The 20105-nt window shown below is 36.8% G+C and overlaps 1 protein-coding gene across 1 annotated transcript; it reads right to left on the reverse strand.

The window, feature by feature from the left end:
• Positions 1-2065: 2065 nt before the first annotated feature.
• tex (THO complex 3 homolog tex) lies at positions 2066-18502 on the reverse strand. The gene is made up of 5 exons (XM_081734574.1): positions 18284-18502; positions 15042-15198; positions 8565-8769; positions 6148-6309; positions 2066-2400 (listed from the first exon to the last, which is right to left on the reverse strand). Exons 1-5 carry the CDS (start codon positions 18464-18466, stop codon positions 2142-2144), a joined length of 966 nt encoding a protein of 321 aa, XP_081590700.1. The 5' UTR covers positions 18467-18502; the 3' UTR covers positions 2066-2141.
• Between the last annotated feature and the right edge of the window lie 1603 nt (positions 18503-20105).

Genomic DNA, 20105 nt, shown 5'->3' on the forward strand with positions numbered 1-20105 from the left:
ACGAGAGACCGTGCTGCTGACGATCCTTAACTTTTGACATCGCGCCAAAGAATTCCGTGTTCATTGCTATCAAGACTTATCGTTGCTTACTTTGGAACAATCATAAAGTCAGAGCATATCTCAATATTTGGTTGATGGCAAGTCTGGGAATTTCACCCTGGAGGAAATACTCTTTACATCCATTGAACATTAATAAAATGTACATTTTTGGACTGTGTATGCATGACTTCCTTTACGCTGATAACCACCATCCAGTTTCTCGAATTCGAAATAGGGCTCTTGAAATTTGGCTATTTAGCGATTGCCCTAGCTCTGAAACCATGCACTTTCCCCTATAGGTCCATAGGAACTTTTTGACTTATTTTGATGTGAGGAATCACCTCTTACAGTTTGTCGGTATAGTTCATCAACACCCTGTATATAATCTTACATGTCTAGTAATATAGAAACTCAGAAGCTTCATTGTATTGTTGGCCGGATGAAAATGTCCGAGAATTAACAAGATATGGAAATTATTGCCGTATAACAAAACTAGAATACGCTAAGGTATGTCATTATAATTTTCTTATTTTATATACAAGTACGTACGTATTATACGAAAATACAAATGTGCGTTGTTCACTGTCAGTTAGCAGCCCTCCCAGCACGACATTGAAAAAATATAAGACAGTTTGGTTTATACATGCTCCGAAGCACAAATAAATTAATAAAAATAAAATAAAATGTATTGTAAGAAAAGGCCACCCTTCATCCCAATAGGCAACTGGAACAAGATTTAGATTAATACAGAGTATATATATAACATTTTGCTTTTTCAACTTAATAGACCTGTTGTATTGATTTGGAAAAAAGAAACTGGTTGAAATAACTGACGATTTACTGATTAAAGAAAAATGATCAACGTATTTCCCTCTCAAGTAAACTATGTGAAAGAATTTCATTCATCACAGCTCTGCAAATTATATATACACTTCTAACAACTGTTATACAACATAAATTTCAAGCCTTTTCCAGTTCATAAATAATTTCCAAGATTTTCACCCTTTTTCTGCTTTCCATGACTTTTCCCGGATGTTCTCACAACACACTTTTATTTCCAGGTTTTCCAGGACGCGTGAGAACCCTGCATATTATGTACAGCCATATTGGAAGGCGCTGAGAAAGTTGGTGAATACCAACACACCTGAATGGCCAGCAAACACTGCTGAAAGAAAATGTTGATACAGCTAACTTTGTAAGAAACTGGAGCATGGCAAGGTTCCTGAGTTAAGCTTCGCTGGGGAAGAACAAGCACATAGGAAACAAAGAAAAAAAAGAGTGTACATGGGAGGATAGAAAAAAAAAAAAGAATTACTGACTAGTCTCCAGAAAAAAAAAAATGTTAAGACACATTTAGAATATTGCTAATACGTAGCTATTTAAATCATCACTGGAGCTGCCCTTGGCTTGTATTTTTAATAATTAAATGACTGAAAAATACAGTGAATAAAGGACAAGATTAAAATATAGAACTACCGCCTGTTTATTGCAAGAACGACAAAACTCAAAAACCGCCCTTATTGACTTATGTGCAGGAAATGAAAGCTAATCATGATGTCTATCTCTGGTATATATATATATATATATATATATATATATATATATATATATATATATATATATATAAAAGGTGATTCCAAAACTGGGAGCTAGACAGCACTTTGTGTCGTTCTTGCACCCATTTGTTTTCATTGCGTTTCGAAACTTTAAACGCTTCTCCTGAAAAGGTAGGAATTTTGAGTTATGTCGTTTTTCAAATAAACGGCGATATATACGACAAATATACACACCAAAATATTGGAAAAAATAGGACAGCTGGGAGGCCTGAGTTAGTGATCAATCTGACGAACATGTTGTGCTTGTGCTCACTTTAGAATTTGCTGGACGACTCTTGTTCACAGCGGGAAGGGGCAAATGACATTTGGTTACGAAACTTGCCGCTGCATGTGGTTACCGCTAGTGAAAAGTTCGATCGTCCTTTGAACATGTCTCGTATATTCTATATACTAAATGAGGTTTGAGCAGATGAATTTATTAACAAGTTTAATTTATAAAAAATACAAAGCAGTCTCTCAATACTTTCACACAACATAAAACGTATTTCAATCAGAAGGAAACCCAAACACTTTCAACGTCCCTGCGTCAGTCTTTCGTTCGTATTTATCTTTATCGTCACAGGCGTAGGCCAACAGGTACTTCTTGGGATGCCAGGCTACAGTAAATGTTGCTGCTTCCACTGGGATATCCACAACCTTCTCTCCTGTCTCCACTTCCCCTACATCAATCACCAAGTCTTCAGAGGCCGACGCCAGTAAACGACCGTCATGGCTGAAGCTGATTGTCCTCACAGGCCAATCCAATCTGCCAAAAATAAAAGTAATTATTCAACACGTATAGATTAGTGTCAGGAAATTATATATATATATATATATATATATATATATATATATATATATATATATATATGACATGTGTTTTGCTTAAATTTTTTTTAGGTTTTAATCTAATGCAGAAATTATTGCTATTTGTTTTTTAAACAGAAGGTTATTTCCATTAAAAAAAATACGCCTGTATTCTGAGTAATCCTCAAGAATTGTTTCTTCCTGCCGCTTGATTCGTAAGCTTTCTGCTGCTGTCAGTGAAACGTGTTTTAAGACACGGAATGGAGGTGCTGTCTTCCTGGGTTGCCAGCGCTTGAATTTTATGCCAGGAATTATTATTACAGTAAGTGCCTTTTAACTGGCCGGGAGGTCAGAAAGTGACTCACAAAGTAATTGTCGTGACGTATGTGTATTGAGCCTCCAGCCAAGGGCACCGATCCTGGAAGGGGGGGGGCAAAGCTCATGTGGGGCCCCCCTGTATTTTTTCTTGTTATATGTTTTTTGATATATATAGAGATATCGGCGCCCTTGCTTCCAGCTTTTTGTTAAATGCTCTATTCAGTTGTGTTGTTGTACAGACGTTATTAATTTGTGCAAATAGTGTATATGGTTATTTCCACTCAGTTATTATAATTTAGTGTCTGAAAGGGATTTCGTTCGCAAATTGAATAACGTTTTAGACACACGGTGGAGGTTCAATTCCAAGTCACGTAGTCTGTGGTGGGCAACATTGTGTCCATATTGGTTTCTCGAAGTTCTCTCACATTCTCATTTCACAAATTGTTTCATAAAAACATGGGACTAACTCTAAGGCCTATGGAACCAGAAGGTTCAATGCCACGTTCACAAAAGCTTTCCATTGACTTCTATCGTTAGCCAACTGGATCCAGTTACTACTTTGAATTCCCATTTCCGCGAGATCCATCTTAATACTGTTCTCCCATCTGCGCCTAGGTCTTCCTAATGATCGTTTTCCGATTGGTCTCGCAGTTAAGACTTTGAAAGCATTCCTACTTTCTTTCATCCTGGCTACATAACCTGCCCACCTGACCCTCCTAGACTTGATGACCCTAACAATATTTGGTAAACCGTATAAATTATGCAATTCCACGTTATGAAGTTTCCGCCATTCACCATTCCCGTTCCTCTTGGATCTGAATATTCATCTCAGGAGCTTGTTTTCAAATACTTTAGTAATGGGTAGTACTTAAGGGGATAATAATAAAGTAAAGTTACAAAGCCTGCAGTGAAACGTGTATACATATATCAAACCACCAATACAGCCAGCAGATAGTACATATATTCGACATTTTTGACATAATCTTCATATTTGTTGAGACACTTGTCGCATCGTGGGATGAATTTGAAGATTCCCCCCTGGTATTAAAAAAAAAAAAAAAAAAAAAAAAAAAATCCTGTCCTTGCGTGTTCAGCCACGTTGTCACGAAGTGTTCCACCTCCTCGTGTGAGGCGAACGACGGCCTCCGAGGTACTCCTTCAAGTGCGAAAACAGGTGAAAGTCGCTTGGAGTGAGGTCCAGGCTGTAGGGAGGGTGGTCGATGATGTCCCATCTAAACTGCTTCAACAGTGTTGTGGTTTTCTGGGCTGCATGCGGGTGCGCGTTGTTGTAAAGGGAGATGGCCTTGGTAAGAAGTCCTATCAGCTGCCGCAGAATTTCAGCCACGGTTACATTTTTCGCCTACAGAAATCGAATAACTGAGCGGACTTCTTTCCTGCGAGAGACCAGTTTTCCAAACGAGTCACCATTTGTGTTTACCTACAACAAGCGCCGCAGGTGGCGAGTGGCTGAAACTGTACAGTTGCCAACTCTATCTAGTAAAATTGCCACACACATTTCATTCCTCTATAGCAGACGAAACTCCGAAAATATCAGTCTTGTAATCTTAGTTTCTGATCCTCCCTCGTAGTTCCATGCATTGAATTACATTAATAAGATGTCTTACACGAATATACAAAAGAAGAACATTCAGTGTTACTTGCATTTAATTTTAGCCTCACTACTGTTATATGCAATTAACAACAACAATGCACTTAATGTACTCACAGAAGAACACGCACAATGTCTCTCACACTGAACCAAGAATAACATCACAAATTCAAAGATTTATCTAATTCTATATCGGATGTGCGGTGGTTCTATGAACTTTCACAGAGCAGTATTTATATCTAAGTGCCAGAATACTGTATCATGTTTTAAAATGTTTTACGTCCCATGGTTATGCCGGCTAGGCTAAAGGAAACGATGATGATGAGATACGATGAAATGGTGGAATGAAGAAAGTTGGAGGAAACAGGAGAACCTCGAGAAAACCCACGCACATGGTGTCTGTCCACCACAAAGTTCACTTGGCGCGAGCTGGGATCAAAGCAGGATCCCATGGATCAGAGGTAAACGCTCTGCCACTGAACCACCGCGGCCTCTGTATCATGTTTTAACATGGTGCAAATAAAGTCATACTCACACCAATATCAGCCTACTGTGACAACGATTCGAGTTCATTCCAGAAGAGGTCAATAAGTGTTTGGAGTTCATATTCCGAATAATTCCCAGAGACCAACAGAATGGACAATCTTAGTTTCAACTTTATTCTGTATGGCTACCGACGAAGTGATTTCAGCGAAATTTCAGTGTGTACTAGCAGAATACTCGTTCTTCGCATGGGAAGAATACATTTCATTTTGGATACAGAGGGGTGAATTTGAATTTAAACGGCATCAGAAGTTTCACTGTTCGTCTCAGCGACCCCGAAAACTATGCATTCGTCACAAATATCGGTCATTTTTATATACCTCCCTCCTCCCAAGTTATGGGGCTGAATTTGGATTTAAACAGCATCGGAATTGTCACTGTTCATCTCAGCAACCCCGAAAACTATGGATCCAACACTAATATCGGCCATTTTTTAATATCTCTCTCCTCTCCTAAGTTACACTGTCAAAGTGAAATGATAAAAGCTGTCCCAAGTCCGAACCTCATCTATGTGGCAAATTTGATCGAGATCAGTCTCGTAGTTCGAGAATAATTAAGTTTTATATATTTGTATACATCTTCCTCCCTCCCCTACGTTGTATCGTCAAAGTGAAATGATAAAAACCATCCCAGGTCCCAACCTCATCTATGTTGAAAATTTTATCGAGATCGACCGTACGGTTCAAGAGTTATTAAGTCACATAGTGACTTTTCATTTATATATATATATATATATATGGGGTTGGACAAAAAATCTAAAACGTTTGCAAAAGTGTGAAAATCATATATATGAGTATTTCTGGGCATTACCAGTATCTATGGCATTAAGCTCGTCACGTATGAAGTATGACATCCTTTGGCGAACACACTATCAGGAGAAGGAAAGAAGCGGTCTATTGGTTACGGTTTACCATTCCGTTTATAAAGTGATTCGCTCTTGATCTGAGTAATTTTCTTGGTGAACAAGCCTCAGTTTAAGTAGCCGAAACCGTTCAGTAAAAATCTTACAGATGGAATCAACGCAATTAGTTTAAATTATTAGCAATCAGCAGAAAGTTTGAAACACTTGACAGATTAGCATGGTTTCCAATACTTTTTTCTTTAAATGTACATCCGGCGCCATGAACAGGATGTTTAATTCTATTTGTGTGGGATCTACTTAGTATGATCATGCCAACTGGCCCGACCGAAATCTTGCAACTCAAGTTCACAAGGCAAACAGAAAGGCTAACTCACCGAGAGAACGTCCGCAGACAAACCAGCTCCGACACATCCCAAAGCGAAACTAACGCATCGGCGGATCCCGTCGCAAAATACTGTCCTGTTGGGTCGAATTCTATGCAGATGCAAGTCCCGGGATGAGCCTGAAGAACATGCTGCAGCTGCAAATCTGGATAACTGAAACAAAAGAAGAATTAAACGTTGCCATTCACTTTGTTTACAGAGCGTGTCTAAATGAAAGAATTTTTCATGTTTTATAGATTCCCTAGACGGAATGTTATAACCAGAGAGAGATTTGAAAGCTTCTTGTGCAAGTGGAGATCCTGCAAGGATTTAAAAAGCACTTTCTTTGGTCCAGTCTTGCTAGTTGTATCACATCCGGCCAGATTCTGTCATCCTGGAAGAACTTCACACAGACTAGATCCCAGTTAATTAGCTGCAACATTGTTGTATAGTTCTCGTCTGGTATTTTCTTCCTACAACGAACATCAACATGTTATCACACCCATCGTATCTAACGTTGCCCATGTGAAGAGAGAAAGGATAAACCCCAACTGTATACTACTGCATCAACAAGTTTAATTTTGCCGTTTCTCATTGCTGTTATTATTCACTTAACAAAATGCTAGTATTAATTGCCAAAGTTTAAATAAATGAAAGATGTTGGAATTTACTTCAAGTTTGTGATATCATATAACTTTTGACAATAAATGAATGAATAGATCTGTATTAGAATGGTGCGTTTTACTAAAATCTCTCTTCTCTTCGTGACGGCGATCTCGCAATGTTGCCGCCATTTTGATTTTGCATCCCTTATAAGCATGAAACCATCTTATGCCATAATCAGCGCCTCAATCCCAGTACAAATAAGCAGAGAACAGGTTCGGTAAAAGTTTGCAAGCGATAATTATTTGCAAGGCGTACGCGTGGCGGCCATCTTGGAATATTGTCACCCTCTTGATTTTGCACCAGCTGCAAACATAAGATCATTTCATTCCATCATCAAGGTCCCAATCCCAGTATAAATAAGCACACAACAGCTCCGGTAAAACTGTGCAAGCGAAAAATTATAACAAGACATATGTATGGCGGCCATTTTCAAACGTGGCCACCATATTAGTTTTGAATAACTTGCACACATGAAATCGTCTCATTCTATCATCAGTGCACCCAACAAAGCACATGAAAACAACTACGGTAAAATGCAAGCGAAATGTGAGCCAGCTCTCCGTCTAACTGTGATGCAGGGTTCCTTGAAATCTTAACAACAATGGTCCTTGATGGTCGAAAAATGTAAGAATAATCTTGCCGGCGGAAGATTGGGTTTTCATTTACTTCTCTTTTGGCGATGACAGATGCCTCCAACTGCATGGTTGCTGCTCTGGCTGAGGTTTCGAAATGATGGCACATCTGGTCCCCTGCCACAATGGACAGAAGAAAGACATCATCATCTTTGGCATAGCGACATCTGTGCTGCAAACATGCAGCCATGCGAAGTTGTTTCTGATCTGCAGTAAGAACTCGTGGGATCCATTGTGCATATACACTTTACGATACAGCAGCTGTTTCACACGACAGTGTGCATTGTACGGCGCGAAACAGCGAACTCTATATGACCAACGTACATACATTTCTCTGCCGATCCTCGCGTATGGCAGTATCAACTCTCGATACGAGGTCATCACTGACGATGACATGTGCTTGGCCTGAAGTCTGTCGTATGTTCCCGACATTCCTGTAACATTCGTGCCCAATTCTTCATAGTTGTCTTCGATACACACTCCTTCCATAAATTACACTCATTCTCCTATGAATTTCACTGAGCTGGCACCCGTCAGCTGACAATAATTGGATCACAGCGAGTTCATCAACGCGAGACTGGTTTCCAATCACCGCCATACCTTTTCCGTATCACCACAGTCAAACGCCACCGCTTTAGCAACTGATCTGGTATGCATGCACATCTATTACTACTGTTGTGTTACTTGCCAACATACGTTTTCCTCGATCCTCAGTACAGTAGAATGCGCAGTGTTGTCCAGGCAGATTTCATTTGGACACGCTATGTATAATCAAGTAAGTATACACACAGTTAACAACCATAAAGCACATGACGTAAAGCCTCAAACAATATTGTAGTTTTTAGTCTGAAGTTTTCATTTTCAAAATCTGTCTATTAAAAAATCGAACCCAGGTATCAAACAACAATTATTTCAACTTATTTCTGGTATTGAACTGGATTACTACCATCTAATGATGCTAATGTGTTGAACGAAATAGTTCAGAACCCTCTGTAATTATACTTTCATGACACTTGATGTTTATCAAATTACACTCTGAAAGGAAAACTTTGTTACCGGATCACCGTAACAGTGAACAACAAAAGAAAGTTAGTGAAATTCACGAAACAAGTAAATGGAGGTACTACTCACCTTAAAATATGTACACAGCCTTGGCCATTAGTCAGGAAGAAAAGATTACTTTGTTTATTCCACGAAATTTCATTCACTTCAAATTTAAATTGTTCTTCGGTTTTTATTTTATGGTTTCGAGTATCTATAAACGTCACTAAATCTTCCTTATTGCCAACTGCAATGGTATTCCCATCAGGAGACCACGTGATATTAATATTCTCACCTTTAAAAAGAAAGAAAAAAAGGACTGAGCAGGTAGGTTATGGTTATGGAACAATACCTACAACAAATTTCAACTTAAGGAAATTCATCTCATGTATTTTACAACAGTTTATTTCCTCCTATAAGAACAATGCTTTTGTGTAGACTAAACAATTTAAACACTTTGACATTTGATCTGTATAATATCTTACATAAATACCATAATTAACTTTGACAAATTAATATGTTAAAAGTTATTTATTCTGCACTCACAAAATCTACTTAAAGTCTCTCTTCATGCAATTATAGTGTATAAAATACCAAAAATACTGACACTTTATGAAACTTAAAAGCTAGTGGCATTTCAAAGAGAATGACACTACAAAAGAGTTAACGTTAACACGGAGTCGTATCATTAGTAGTGATACTAAACATTACAGACACGAGCGATCTCCCCTCTCACTAATTTTAATCTCGAACTAGACAACTCTTATCTCCAACAAATTACACACATTGTTTTATGAAATTCGGAGAATACAGAACATGCAAGAAGAATACAATTTTGATCATATTTGCACAACGCATCACTTCTTGTGATTTCGTCACACAAAAGAAACTGCAACTAAAAAACTATTTAAGCCTCAGTGATCAAACTTTAACCACTGGTTACTAAGCAAATAATGATTGTTTACTAGAAAGCTGAGATTTTTCAATTGTGTCCTATTGTCCTATTTGAGATATTTATGGCACTATATTTCCGCAGAGCATTCTTTTCTGTACTACCTTGTCCTGAACTTTCCACCGATTTTCTCTGTAGTCATATCCATATGGTTTATTTCTATTCTCCTCTTCCACTTCCATTGCTAACTATTCCTTTTTTTGTTCATCCTCAATTCTATTAATAAATTCTACAATTGTCTCCTAGTCCCTTTCCATATTCCCAGACAATCGTCTACATTTGTACAAAACATAAGATTCTTCCCTCCTCTTTTTCCTTTCTGTTTCCACTTGTTCATTATTTCTGGAAGTACATGACTTAATCCTTCTTTTAGTTTCACCAATGGTGCACACACTATTCTCCCAAATCAACTTTTAGAGCCTTCCTAACTTTCTCTTTTTCCCCACTTTCTTCTTTATTAAACAATAATTTTAGGAATGATTTTTAAAAAATCAAAAGATTGCGATTTTGGCCAACAATTAGTTTTTGAATTAGGGATCACAAAATTTTTGAACGGTCCCTAAATCGAGTTTTCGTATTTTTTTGCGGATTAAGGCCATCATACTGAGTTACGTGATAATTAAGGTTTGGCTCACTATATGTAGTTCACTAGATATAAGGCCTACGAGAAAATTTTTGCCTGAAATATATTGGATCTTTTGATCCAAAAATGGCGGAGTATACGACCAAACAAGCACACTTGTGATGCAACAAAGAAAGTAACTAAATACACAAAACAAGTAGCTCAGTACTTTAAGAAAACAAGTAGCTCAGTTAGTTAAAGCAACTAGTCTGTATGCCGAAGGTATTGGGTTCGAACCCCATGGAAGTGGCGTTGTAATTTTACCGAGCGAAGTAGCTCAAGTGGTAGAGCGTTGGCTTCGCATTCGGGAGGTCGCGGGTTCGAATCCCGTTGCCGACCATCCTGACTGAGGTTTTCCAGGGTTTCCCTCAGTCCTACCAGGCAAATGCCGGGATGGTACCTACTAAACAGGCCCTGGCCGATCCTTCCCAAATCCTTTCCATTGTTATTGTTGTTGTATATCCAGTGTAAAATGGCCTCTGAGCTGTATCTGGTGATTGTTAAATAAATAAATAAATAAATAAAAAATATTATTATTCCCTCTAGAGATGCAAAAAAGCCTGCTTTTTTGAATCGATGGTTTTTTGCACATAAAAAGCCGGCTTTTTGGGGGAAAAACGAGAATTTTGGATTTTTTTTTTTTCATTTTCATGACTTTTCTGTTTAAATGGCTTTCTTGTAGTATACTCTAAAGTTAAATAAGATTCCATGACCTAAATGCCATATTTCGCTCTGGAATTCACCATCATGATAAACATAAAGTACGTAGTATTTGAGGGCATTTTAGAAGCTATTTAACTTTATTTTAACTTCTGAATTATAGATATTTTTATCTTCTCTAGATCATTTCTTTTTAGTCATCCGTGTTTCACTTCTTCGAGCTTAGTACTCTAGCTTCTAGCACATAATTAAATTTATGTTTTTCAATATATTCATCAGAGCGTACGTTTTTCATTATATCTGTCAGAGCGTACTTCTACATTTCCGTTACTGTAGCTATGCAATGATTTAACAATAATCTTCCGGACACAACCTTGAATATCATTTGATAGAAATAATCAATATCGGACTTAGAAAAATATTTGGGAGGGTTTTGTCTGAATAATGTTTCGTTTTTCTAAAAATTCCTCATTTAAGAGGAGTTTAAGTTTATGAGTACAGGCATAACAAATATTTCGTTTCGTTTGTACATTCAGCTATAATCTTCCAGATACAACCTTGAAGACCATTTTATACTGACAATTAGTGGCGGATTTAGAAAAGTATTTCGGGAGGGGCTTTTCTTATTAATGCTTAGTTTTTCTAAAAATTCCTAATTTTTTATTTGAAGACAGCTTGAAGTTTATGAGTAAAGCCAAAACTAATATTTAGTTCGTTTTAGAAATTCCGTAATTTCGGGGTAGAGGGTTCAATCCGAAAGACATCCCCATCCTAACCCTCTTCGCAAATCCATCACTGCTGGTAATTAGTAATAACAAAGATTTAAAAACGATTAGAAAGGAAGTCGGCCAGGACTCTCAGTACACGCACTATCACAGATATAATTAAGAAAAAAAATTGTCAAAATGGTTGAATGCGGGGTTGAATCCCGGATTTCACGATAGAAGTGCAAAAGCTAACCACTCACTCATGTTTGTTGTGCAGTTGTGCTTAACTTAAATGTATTCCCTCTCTTTTTCTCTATGGCCATAAAAGCTCCCCATTGACTTCTGTCCTTATCAGGGTTGGCAAAAACCATGGTTTTTATTGAAAAAACAAAAAAAAAAAGTTTTTTTTTTGTTTAAACCTTTTTTTTTTTTTGTTTAAACCAGGTTTTTTTGGTTTAAATAATTTGCTCTATATATTCATATCATATATGGACAGAAATAAGTCTGTTTCGCCTTGATGTTATTGTGAAACAACCGGGTTATGCTGGAAGCGGTCACATAAGCTTAAAGCGGAATAAAAACCGCTCCTCGAGTTACATCCGAGAGAAATTCTCCTCCATTTGAACTCGGAACCAGGACTAATTGGCCACAAATGCTATACGTCTGCCGACTCACTCACGAAGGAATCCTGATAAAAATACGTTGTACCGATCTTTACATGCTTCTTAATATAACTTTCAACAGTCATTTCAGGACAAAAAGATAAAGAGTTGCACAAGTGAAACCATTATACAGAATTACATATGGACAATTTCAAAGTACTGCGGAGTACAGAGAACTTATTTAGTTCAAGTTAGTTAACAACGACTTTTATTGGTCCAAATTAAAGAAATACAACAACTTAATTTGCATATCAGTAGGAAAAGTGAATAAAGATACGAATTATTTGAGTCCACTTTGGCTCAGATTCATTTATACATAAATAGATACCAAAGATACTTCTCATTTCACTAAATGCCTCTCGTGGGGTCTGTATGATTTCCCCCCCCCCCCCCCCACACACACACACAAAGTACGGCATTTCGAGGTATTTTATCAATAGTAAACATTGAAACGAAACAATATATAGAATTTTTCTTTGATTGCAATTACATAACAATAATAATAACTACAAAAAAATCACAAAACAAACATTTATAAACTTATTTAAAAAAAGCTGCACTTGTAGTATAACCTTTTTTGAGTAATGAATGGGGAATTTAGGTCTGAATATAATACGAATAATATACGGGAGTGAAACGTGATAACCCACAAATGTGTGTTCATCAAGATTTTACAAACACTTACACTTTTACGAACATTTTTCGTTTTTTGGTTTAAACCAGTTTTTTTTTTGAAAAAAAAAAAAAAAACAGTTGGTTTAAACGAGCCAACCCTGGTCCTTAACCCATTCAATCCAGTTTCTACTCTGTATTCCTATTTCTGCTAGATCCATCTTAATATCGTTCTCCTATCTGGGCCTAGGTTTTCCTAATGGACGTTTCATGATTGGATTTCCAGTTAAAACTTTGAAAGCGTTCCTACTTTCTTCCATTCTGGCTACATGACCTGCCCACCTGAGCCTCCTAGACTTGATGACTCTAACGATGTTTGGTAAACCGTATAAATGATGTAGTTCCTTCTTATGAAGTTTCCGTCATTCCCCATTCTCGTTCCTCTTGGGTCCAAATATTCGTCTCAGAATTTTATTCTCAAATAATTTCAGTCTGCGTTCTTCCCTCAGCGTAAGCGACCATGTTTCACAACCATAAAGCATAACAGGCATGATTATCATTTTATATATTTTAAGCTTTAAATTCCTTGACAGAATTTGCGACGACAAAATATTTTGAACTGAATAATAACAAGAATTCCCTGATTTCAGTCGACATTTAATTTCTTTGTGGGCATGATTTTGGTCTGGTAATACTGATCCAAGATATTTGGATGTATACATTGTGTTGAAAGTATTAATTGATATTTTAAGGCATTCATAATTTGCCGTACTACGATCCTTGTGAACTTCCTTGTATTTAGAATTCTCTGCATTTACTCATGTCCCTGCAAGCGTTTAATAAGGCCTCTGCATTTCTTTCGATTGTTCTCCTATCAGATTTACATCATCAGCATACACCATAACCTGGTGAATACCATTCAACTCTAGGCCCTGGTTCCTATCTTTGATTTTTCTTATAGCGTACTCCGGAACAAAGCTGAATAATAACGGCGATAACGCATATTCTTGCTTCAGGCAGATCTCGACGTGGAAGCTTGCATTTTTTTACTCGGACTTTACTCTGGGATTCATTTAAACACTTAATAAATCTAGCTTTTTCTGTATTCCAAATTCTGTAAGAATGTACAATGTTTCCCCCCTAACCCGAGTTGTAAGCCTTTCTAAAATCAATAAACAGTTGATGTACTGGGTAATATATTCCCATTTCTTTTCGAGTATTTGTCGAATGGTAAATATCTGGTCGACTTCGACTACATTCACACTGATAACCTCCAATAATTTCATCTGCGTATGGAGTCAATCTTATTAATAGAATGTTGAGAGAAATGCCTCGATAATTATTTCAATCAATTTTGTCGTCTTTCCTGTGAATTGGAACAGTGATTGATTCTTCCACTCTTTTTAAATGTATTCCATAGTTTTTCTTTTTTGTATCTATCTATCTCTCTCTCTCTCTCTCTCTCTCTCTCTCTCTCTCTCTATATATATATATATATATATATATATATATATATATATATATATATAAAAGTTTCGGAACGATATGTTGAATTTTCTTGTTAAAAATTCAGAAATCTTCAGAACTGGGTAAACCGTGATGGTGGTTATATATTTTACAGCATAGGAAACCATACGATCAGATGAACCGTCTATTGCGTATATGATCCATGAACAGAAAATTCGATACTTTCCCGATTCTGAACAAGGTTAAGGAACAGTCATTGCATTACAGATTTTGAAGCATTACCGATTTTGCAGATCCGAAGCACATGATAGGTGGTAACAGATTATTACGTATGTGATCAATCAGTGAAAAATTTGTTCGAAATATTCATACAATGTACATGAAAGTTAAAACTTAATTGAAAAATTTCAAGAATGTACAGAACCACCGAAACGAAGCTCTTGATGTGCAGATTTCTTCATGTTTTTTCTTTATTTTGCTTCAAAAAGAGGGTGTGTGATATTTTGAAGTAAAAATACTACATACAATTTTGCTAGTTATTTGTGTATCATTTTTTAAGTACTTATAGTATATAAGAGGTTAAAATAATATTACATTTATTGGTTAATCCTTTCGAATTCATAATGTAAATATGTTAAGAATTTTAAAAAAAATCTTTTTGAAATTCATGGTTTATTTTCTAGGTTTCATATTATCTGCATCAACTTTTTTTTTTTTTTTTTTTTAATTTATAGAGAAGCGAAACAAAGTCTGTTTTGTCAGTTTAAAGCAAAAGTTTCAAAAAAGCCCAAAATTTCCCAAGCAAAAAAGCGAAGCAGAAAAAACCGAGTTTTTTCCCAAAACAGCCGGGTTTTTTCCGAGCCTTTGCATCTCTAATTCCCTTACCTCTAGTGCTTATGGTAGCCGCACACTTTTGCGATCTTGTATCCCAGATCCTTACAGTCTTGTCACCGCTTGCGGTGCTCAGGAGATCGGGGTTCGACGAATGCCAACATAACTGGTCCACACTTCCACTATGTCCTCGATACAAGAATTCTTTGTTCTGGAATATACGACACTTCGTAAATACTATTCTTAAATACAAGCACAAAGCAATCAACACAAAAATTAAATTTGATAGAAATGATGATGTCAACGTTGGATGTGGTCTAACACTCATATTTCAATTCGACTCCCTGTTAGAAAATATTGCTTCATAGCCATGCTTTTTAAATACATGTTTTATGTGCATGTAGTCCCGGGTTCGACTCCCAGGGGAAAAACTGCCCCATACAGAAATCCGAATAGTACTATAGTTACGTTTCGCTAGGCCCTATTTCATATAATGTCGATGCTAAAATTATACGAAACTACAGTCAGTCAATCAAAACACAAGAAATGCTTCTGCTATAATACTCAGCTTTAGAATGCGTATGGTTGACACTCTGATGAACGCGATCTCCCATTTTTCCCAATGAAAATCCAACCTCAACCTGCAGGACACTATTTTCTGGCAACTTCCATAATTTCATGTAACCTTTTCGAACGTACGTGGTTCATTACTAAGGTAGGTATGGTTTAAAAACAAAAGGTTAAAAGCAACAAGAATAAGGTTGGCGCCTGCGCGCCACCCAATATGCAATTGTTTAACTGGAATTCGTTACTGTTCAGAAAAGGTAAACAAGTTGGCTAGACAAGATGATGATTTTCATGCAGCAGTGAATTTTAATAGTGGAAAAATATATGCGGTCAGTGCCGATTGAGAACACAGAAAAGGTCTTCTTTCCAGGTGTCTAGGAACAAAGCCATCTGCTGTGTTTAGAACCTGGTGGAAAAATGGCGTCAAACAAAAATGACGAAAGTGAGAACTCGAAATCCAAATGCTGTCCGGATACCGGAGTGTCTATAATATTCAACAGCAGATAAGACAAAGCCCGCAAAAAAAAAAAAAAAAAAAAAAAGAAAAAAGAAAAGAAAAAAAGAAAAAAAAAACACCGAAAACTATCCCAGTAAGTCGGTGTGTCATGAACAATGTGTCAGCATGTGTCGAAGTCTCTGAAACTGAAACCATATCGAGTAACGTATGTACAAGAACTGAAGGAGCCTGACATAGGTAAACTGGTTTCGTATTCTGATTGGTTACTGACAACGACTGCGGACGGACGTTTGGATTCTCTGCTGTACTTTATGTCTACCGTAACGTGGTTCCTTTTATCGGGTTACGTAATGCGCAGAATGTTTGGCCAGCACCGAGGATATACTATATGAGACGTGCACCTGTAGTTTAACGTGGGATCGAATCACATGAGCTCCTACCGGGAATCAAATCCGGGTCTCCCACATTAAAGGATCGTAAGTTAACCATATAACCATGAGGGAGTTCCTTTATTGCCTAAAAATTTCCTAATACTGAATCTATCATTTTTGTGTGGGGCACGGTGGCTCTGTGGTACAGCGCTTACCTCTGGTGCGTTAGGACCTTGGTTCGATTTTTCACCAAGTAAGCTTGTGATGGCCAATCGTATCCGAATCCGTAGGTTTTCACGGATTACTCCTGTTTCCTCCCACATTCACATTCCACGAATTCTCCCATCATTACATATCTTAATCATCACTTCGCTCTGTGTGTGTGTGTGTGTGCGGAGGAGGGTGTATTTGTAAAATCCACGGAAGAAAAGTATTAATTGATTTCACGATAGGATGGCACAAGTTATGAAAAATATCGGGATCTTACATGTATACTAAGGTAGAAACACTTAACTGAAAGTGTGCTTTTTACCATATAGTACTTCATAAGAAAGACACGAAGTGAAATGGTATGTCAAAGCAATGTACGAAGTTGCATTACAAATATCACAAAGTTGTGCAACACACAAGGCCAGTATTTTATACCATATAAAATGTTTTCCCGCTTTTCTCGTTTGTGTATACCCACCGTCACTAACGTTCCTCCTGCTGCGCTCCCACCGTAACTTGGTTAGACAGCATTCGTGCTTTTTAGTACCAACCTAGCACAAGTTGCTCCATGTTTTATGCACTGTAGTTTTTATGGCATGTTTACACTGTATTTTTAAACAACCCTGCTAAAGTTAATCTGCACCTGTTACATAGCTCCTCCTTTAGTACATGTTCTGCTAAAAGAAATGTATTTTCTATGAGTATAAGTATGCCCCTATTGCATGTAAATCCCATATATAAAAAATCAATGAAATCTGAGACTATGATAAGACCAATTTTGTTTTGCATGTACGATTTGAAATAGATTCGGTCTTTCATATATTCGGATTGAGTATAGCCCGCTCCCCCAGTGATTTTTAACGAATCATAGTGATTCTAACGATTCATACTAGTTCATAATGAATCGGAATCGCATGTTATAAAGATTTAAGATGTAAATCTTGTGGTAAGGAAGCTCTTTTAGTATAAGTAGTAGTAGTAGTAGTAGTGGTGGTGGTAGTTAGTAGCAATAGTAGTAGTAGTAGTGGTAGTTAGTAGCAATATTAGTAGTAGTAGGAACGGGTTAGAAGCCCCGTAGGGATTGGTTGGGTTCTGTTCTCGATATAAGTAGTAGTAGTAGTAGTAGTAGTAGCAGTAGTAGTATTAGCATTAGTAGTAGTAGTAGTAGTAGTGACTCTTCCAGTTCCAGTGACAAAGAACTGGGGGGAGCGGGCTATACACAAGCCATATATATTATTCTTTTGTCAGATACTAGATTTTACCCTAAGTTTCGAACTTGAGCACACACTTTCAATTTGTACTTGAGGGCAAGAGTTTACATTGTGCCGACTAGTAAGTACACACAATTTTAGTGATAAAAGAAGGTACTTTACTGACGTTACGAAACATAGCTGTGCGAGCGAAGAGATTAGAAGCCCCGCAGGAATCGCTTTGTTCCACCTTGCCCCCACGATATTTGTTCCAGTCACTGATCGGCTTGAGTTTTGTACTTCTGTCCAAGAAAACATAGACATCATCTACTTACTCTATATGGAAAGAGTATGGCGTAGAGTATGTCAAACTCATAGTAGAAATATGCGTAGACAAATTAATGAACGGCACATAACTGGAAGAACCCCCCCAAGAAGTACTTTGTATTGATTTTCGGATTTTAAATTCTCGAAAACCCGCCGATACCGGCAACTACCTACCAGTCTGTCTCTGTCTAACACATATATTGCAACACATTTATCAAATGATCCTGATGCCAGTCGTCTTCCATCACAACTCCATCCAACAGAATGTACTTTAGATACGTGAGCATTATACTCGCGAGATTTATTATGAGTTTTAAAATGATTTTGAAGTTCCTCTATCGTCGCAGTTGCTGCCATTTCTCGTTCTTTTCTTCTTCTTCTTTGGTTAAAAGATTAAACAATCACAGAATATTTATAGAAAATGGTAATCCCGTAATAGTTTAGATAAAGTACGAGGCGACCATAGAAGTCATGTCCTATATTACACTGAAAATTGTTAAATACCGGAAAATTGTATCAAACAGAAAATGGTTTACACAGAAAGAAAAAACTTGGACATGCCACTGCAGGACCAAAATGGTGCAAGTCGAAAACCTTAAATCGCCTCGTGTTAGGCAAAATGCTACTAAACTAAAAGAATTGTAGAAAAAGTGACGTCAGAGATGTCCATGCACTAAAAAATTAAACGAAAAAAAGCACGATAGCAACACTTGTAGAAGACAACAATATAGTACAAAACTGGAGTTCGAGACGAACCAACCAGCCCCGGCAACGACAGATCCGTCTGAACTCCTAGTTATTCATTATCTTTGGGTATTCCTGTCAAATGCACAGAATACTCTCCTAATTAACTCCAACTACTCACCCCTAGATGATAGGTTAACCATTTATTATTGTAGTTTACAAAATATGTCAATGATAGAATTTCCTGTGAATTAGTGTCCATACTTCGTATATAACCCCATAATGCGGGCATTTTCTCAGTTTTGACAGCTTGTGTAGTTTTGTGAGCAATTCATATAAAGCATATGCAATTCTGTAATTTTCAGGCAATAATATTCAAAGATATAGATTTGGTGTATTTTCGTTTACGTATGTCCTCCTCGTGTACTGGCGAGGATAACGAAATTCCAAAATGATAGGCGTTTCCTCCCATTAACTCTATATATGTGATCCAAACACACCTCGACTCAACCTGATTCAGTACGACTCAACGCAGTTGATTTTGCACAGACAAAAGTGTACTGACCCAGAATGGAACATCTGTGTGTAAAAGCCTAATGTCTTCATAAGATTTTATACTTACGGATATTCGTTAAGAATTTGAAATTTTAGTATTGAAACTGTAAATATGAAAGTTAATAAATAAATTTGCGGAGCTATCAGCGTTAGCGTTACTAGCACATTTTGCTCGGGATTTTGGGACATGGCCCTTTACTTCTGAAAATCGGAAGAACCTTTTAGAAAATCTTATTATAATGTTTGAATTGATGCCTGTAATTTCTCTCTCTCTTTCTTTCTCTCTTCTTTATTTCTGTAGTCTTTCTTTCTGGGACATGGGATTTCTTCTAAATTGGTCTCATTGATTCTTTTATTTCCATTCTCCCTCTTTATTTTCAAAAACTTATTATCAAAGATTTATCTATTTTAATCCGACACTGTCATGTACCATAGATCACTGAAAATTAATTACATCAGAAATATGTTTTAAATTATATATTTAATGTCTTCTGTTACTTCTAAATACAAATCTAACCTAACTATAGAAACTAATAATTCTCTATTACAGATTTAAATACAATTTACTCTTGTAATTTTAAGTGAAAGCGATCATATTCGTAAATGTAACCTGTTTCTTGTCAGTTCACTTTTACGTCCTACGTAAATGCATATAAATTTGCATGTTACACTATATTATAATATAACATTGTAACATGTTAATAATCATGACCAATAATAACATGGTCATAGATTAAATTTTATTCATTTTTATATT

Source organism: Thermobia domestica, chromosome 12, assembly GCF_964235325.1.
Source record: "Thermobia domestica chromosome 12, izTheDome1.hap1.1, whole genome shotgun sequence".
Lineage (NCBI taxonomy): Eukaryota > Metazoa > Arthropoda > Insecta > Zygentoma > Lepismatidae > Thermobia > Thermobia domestica.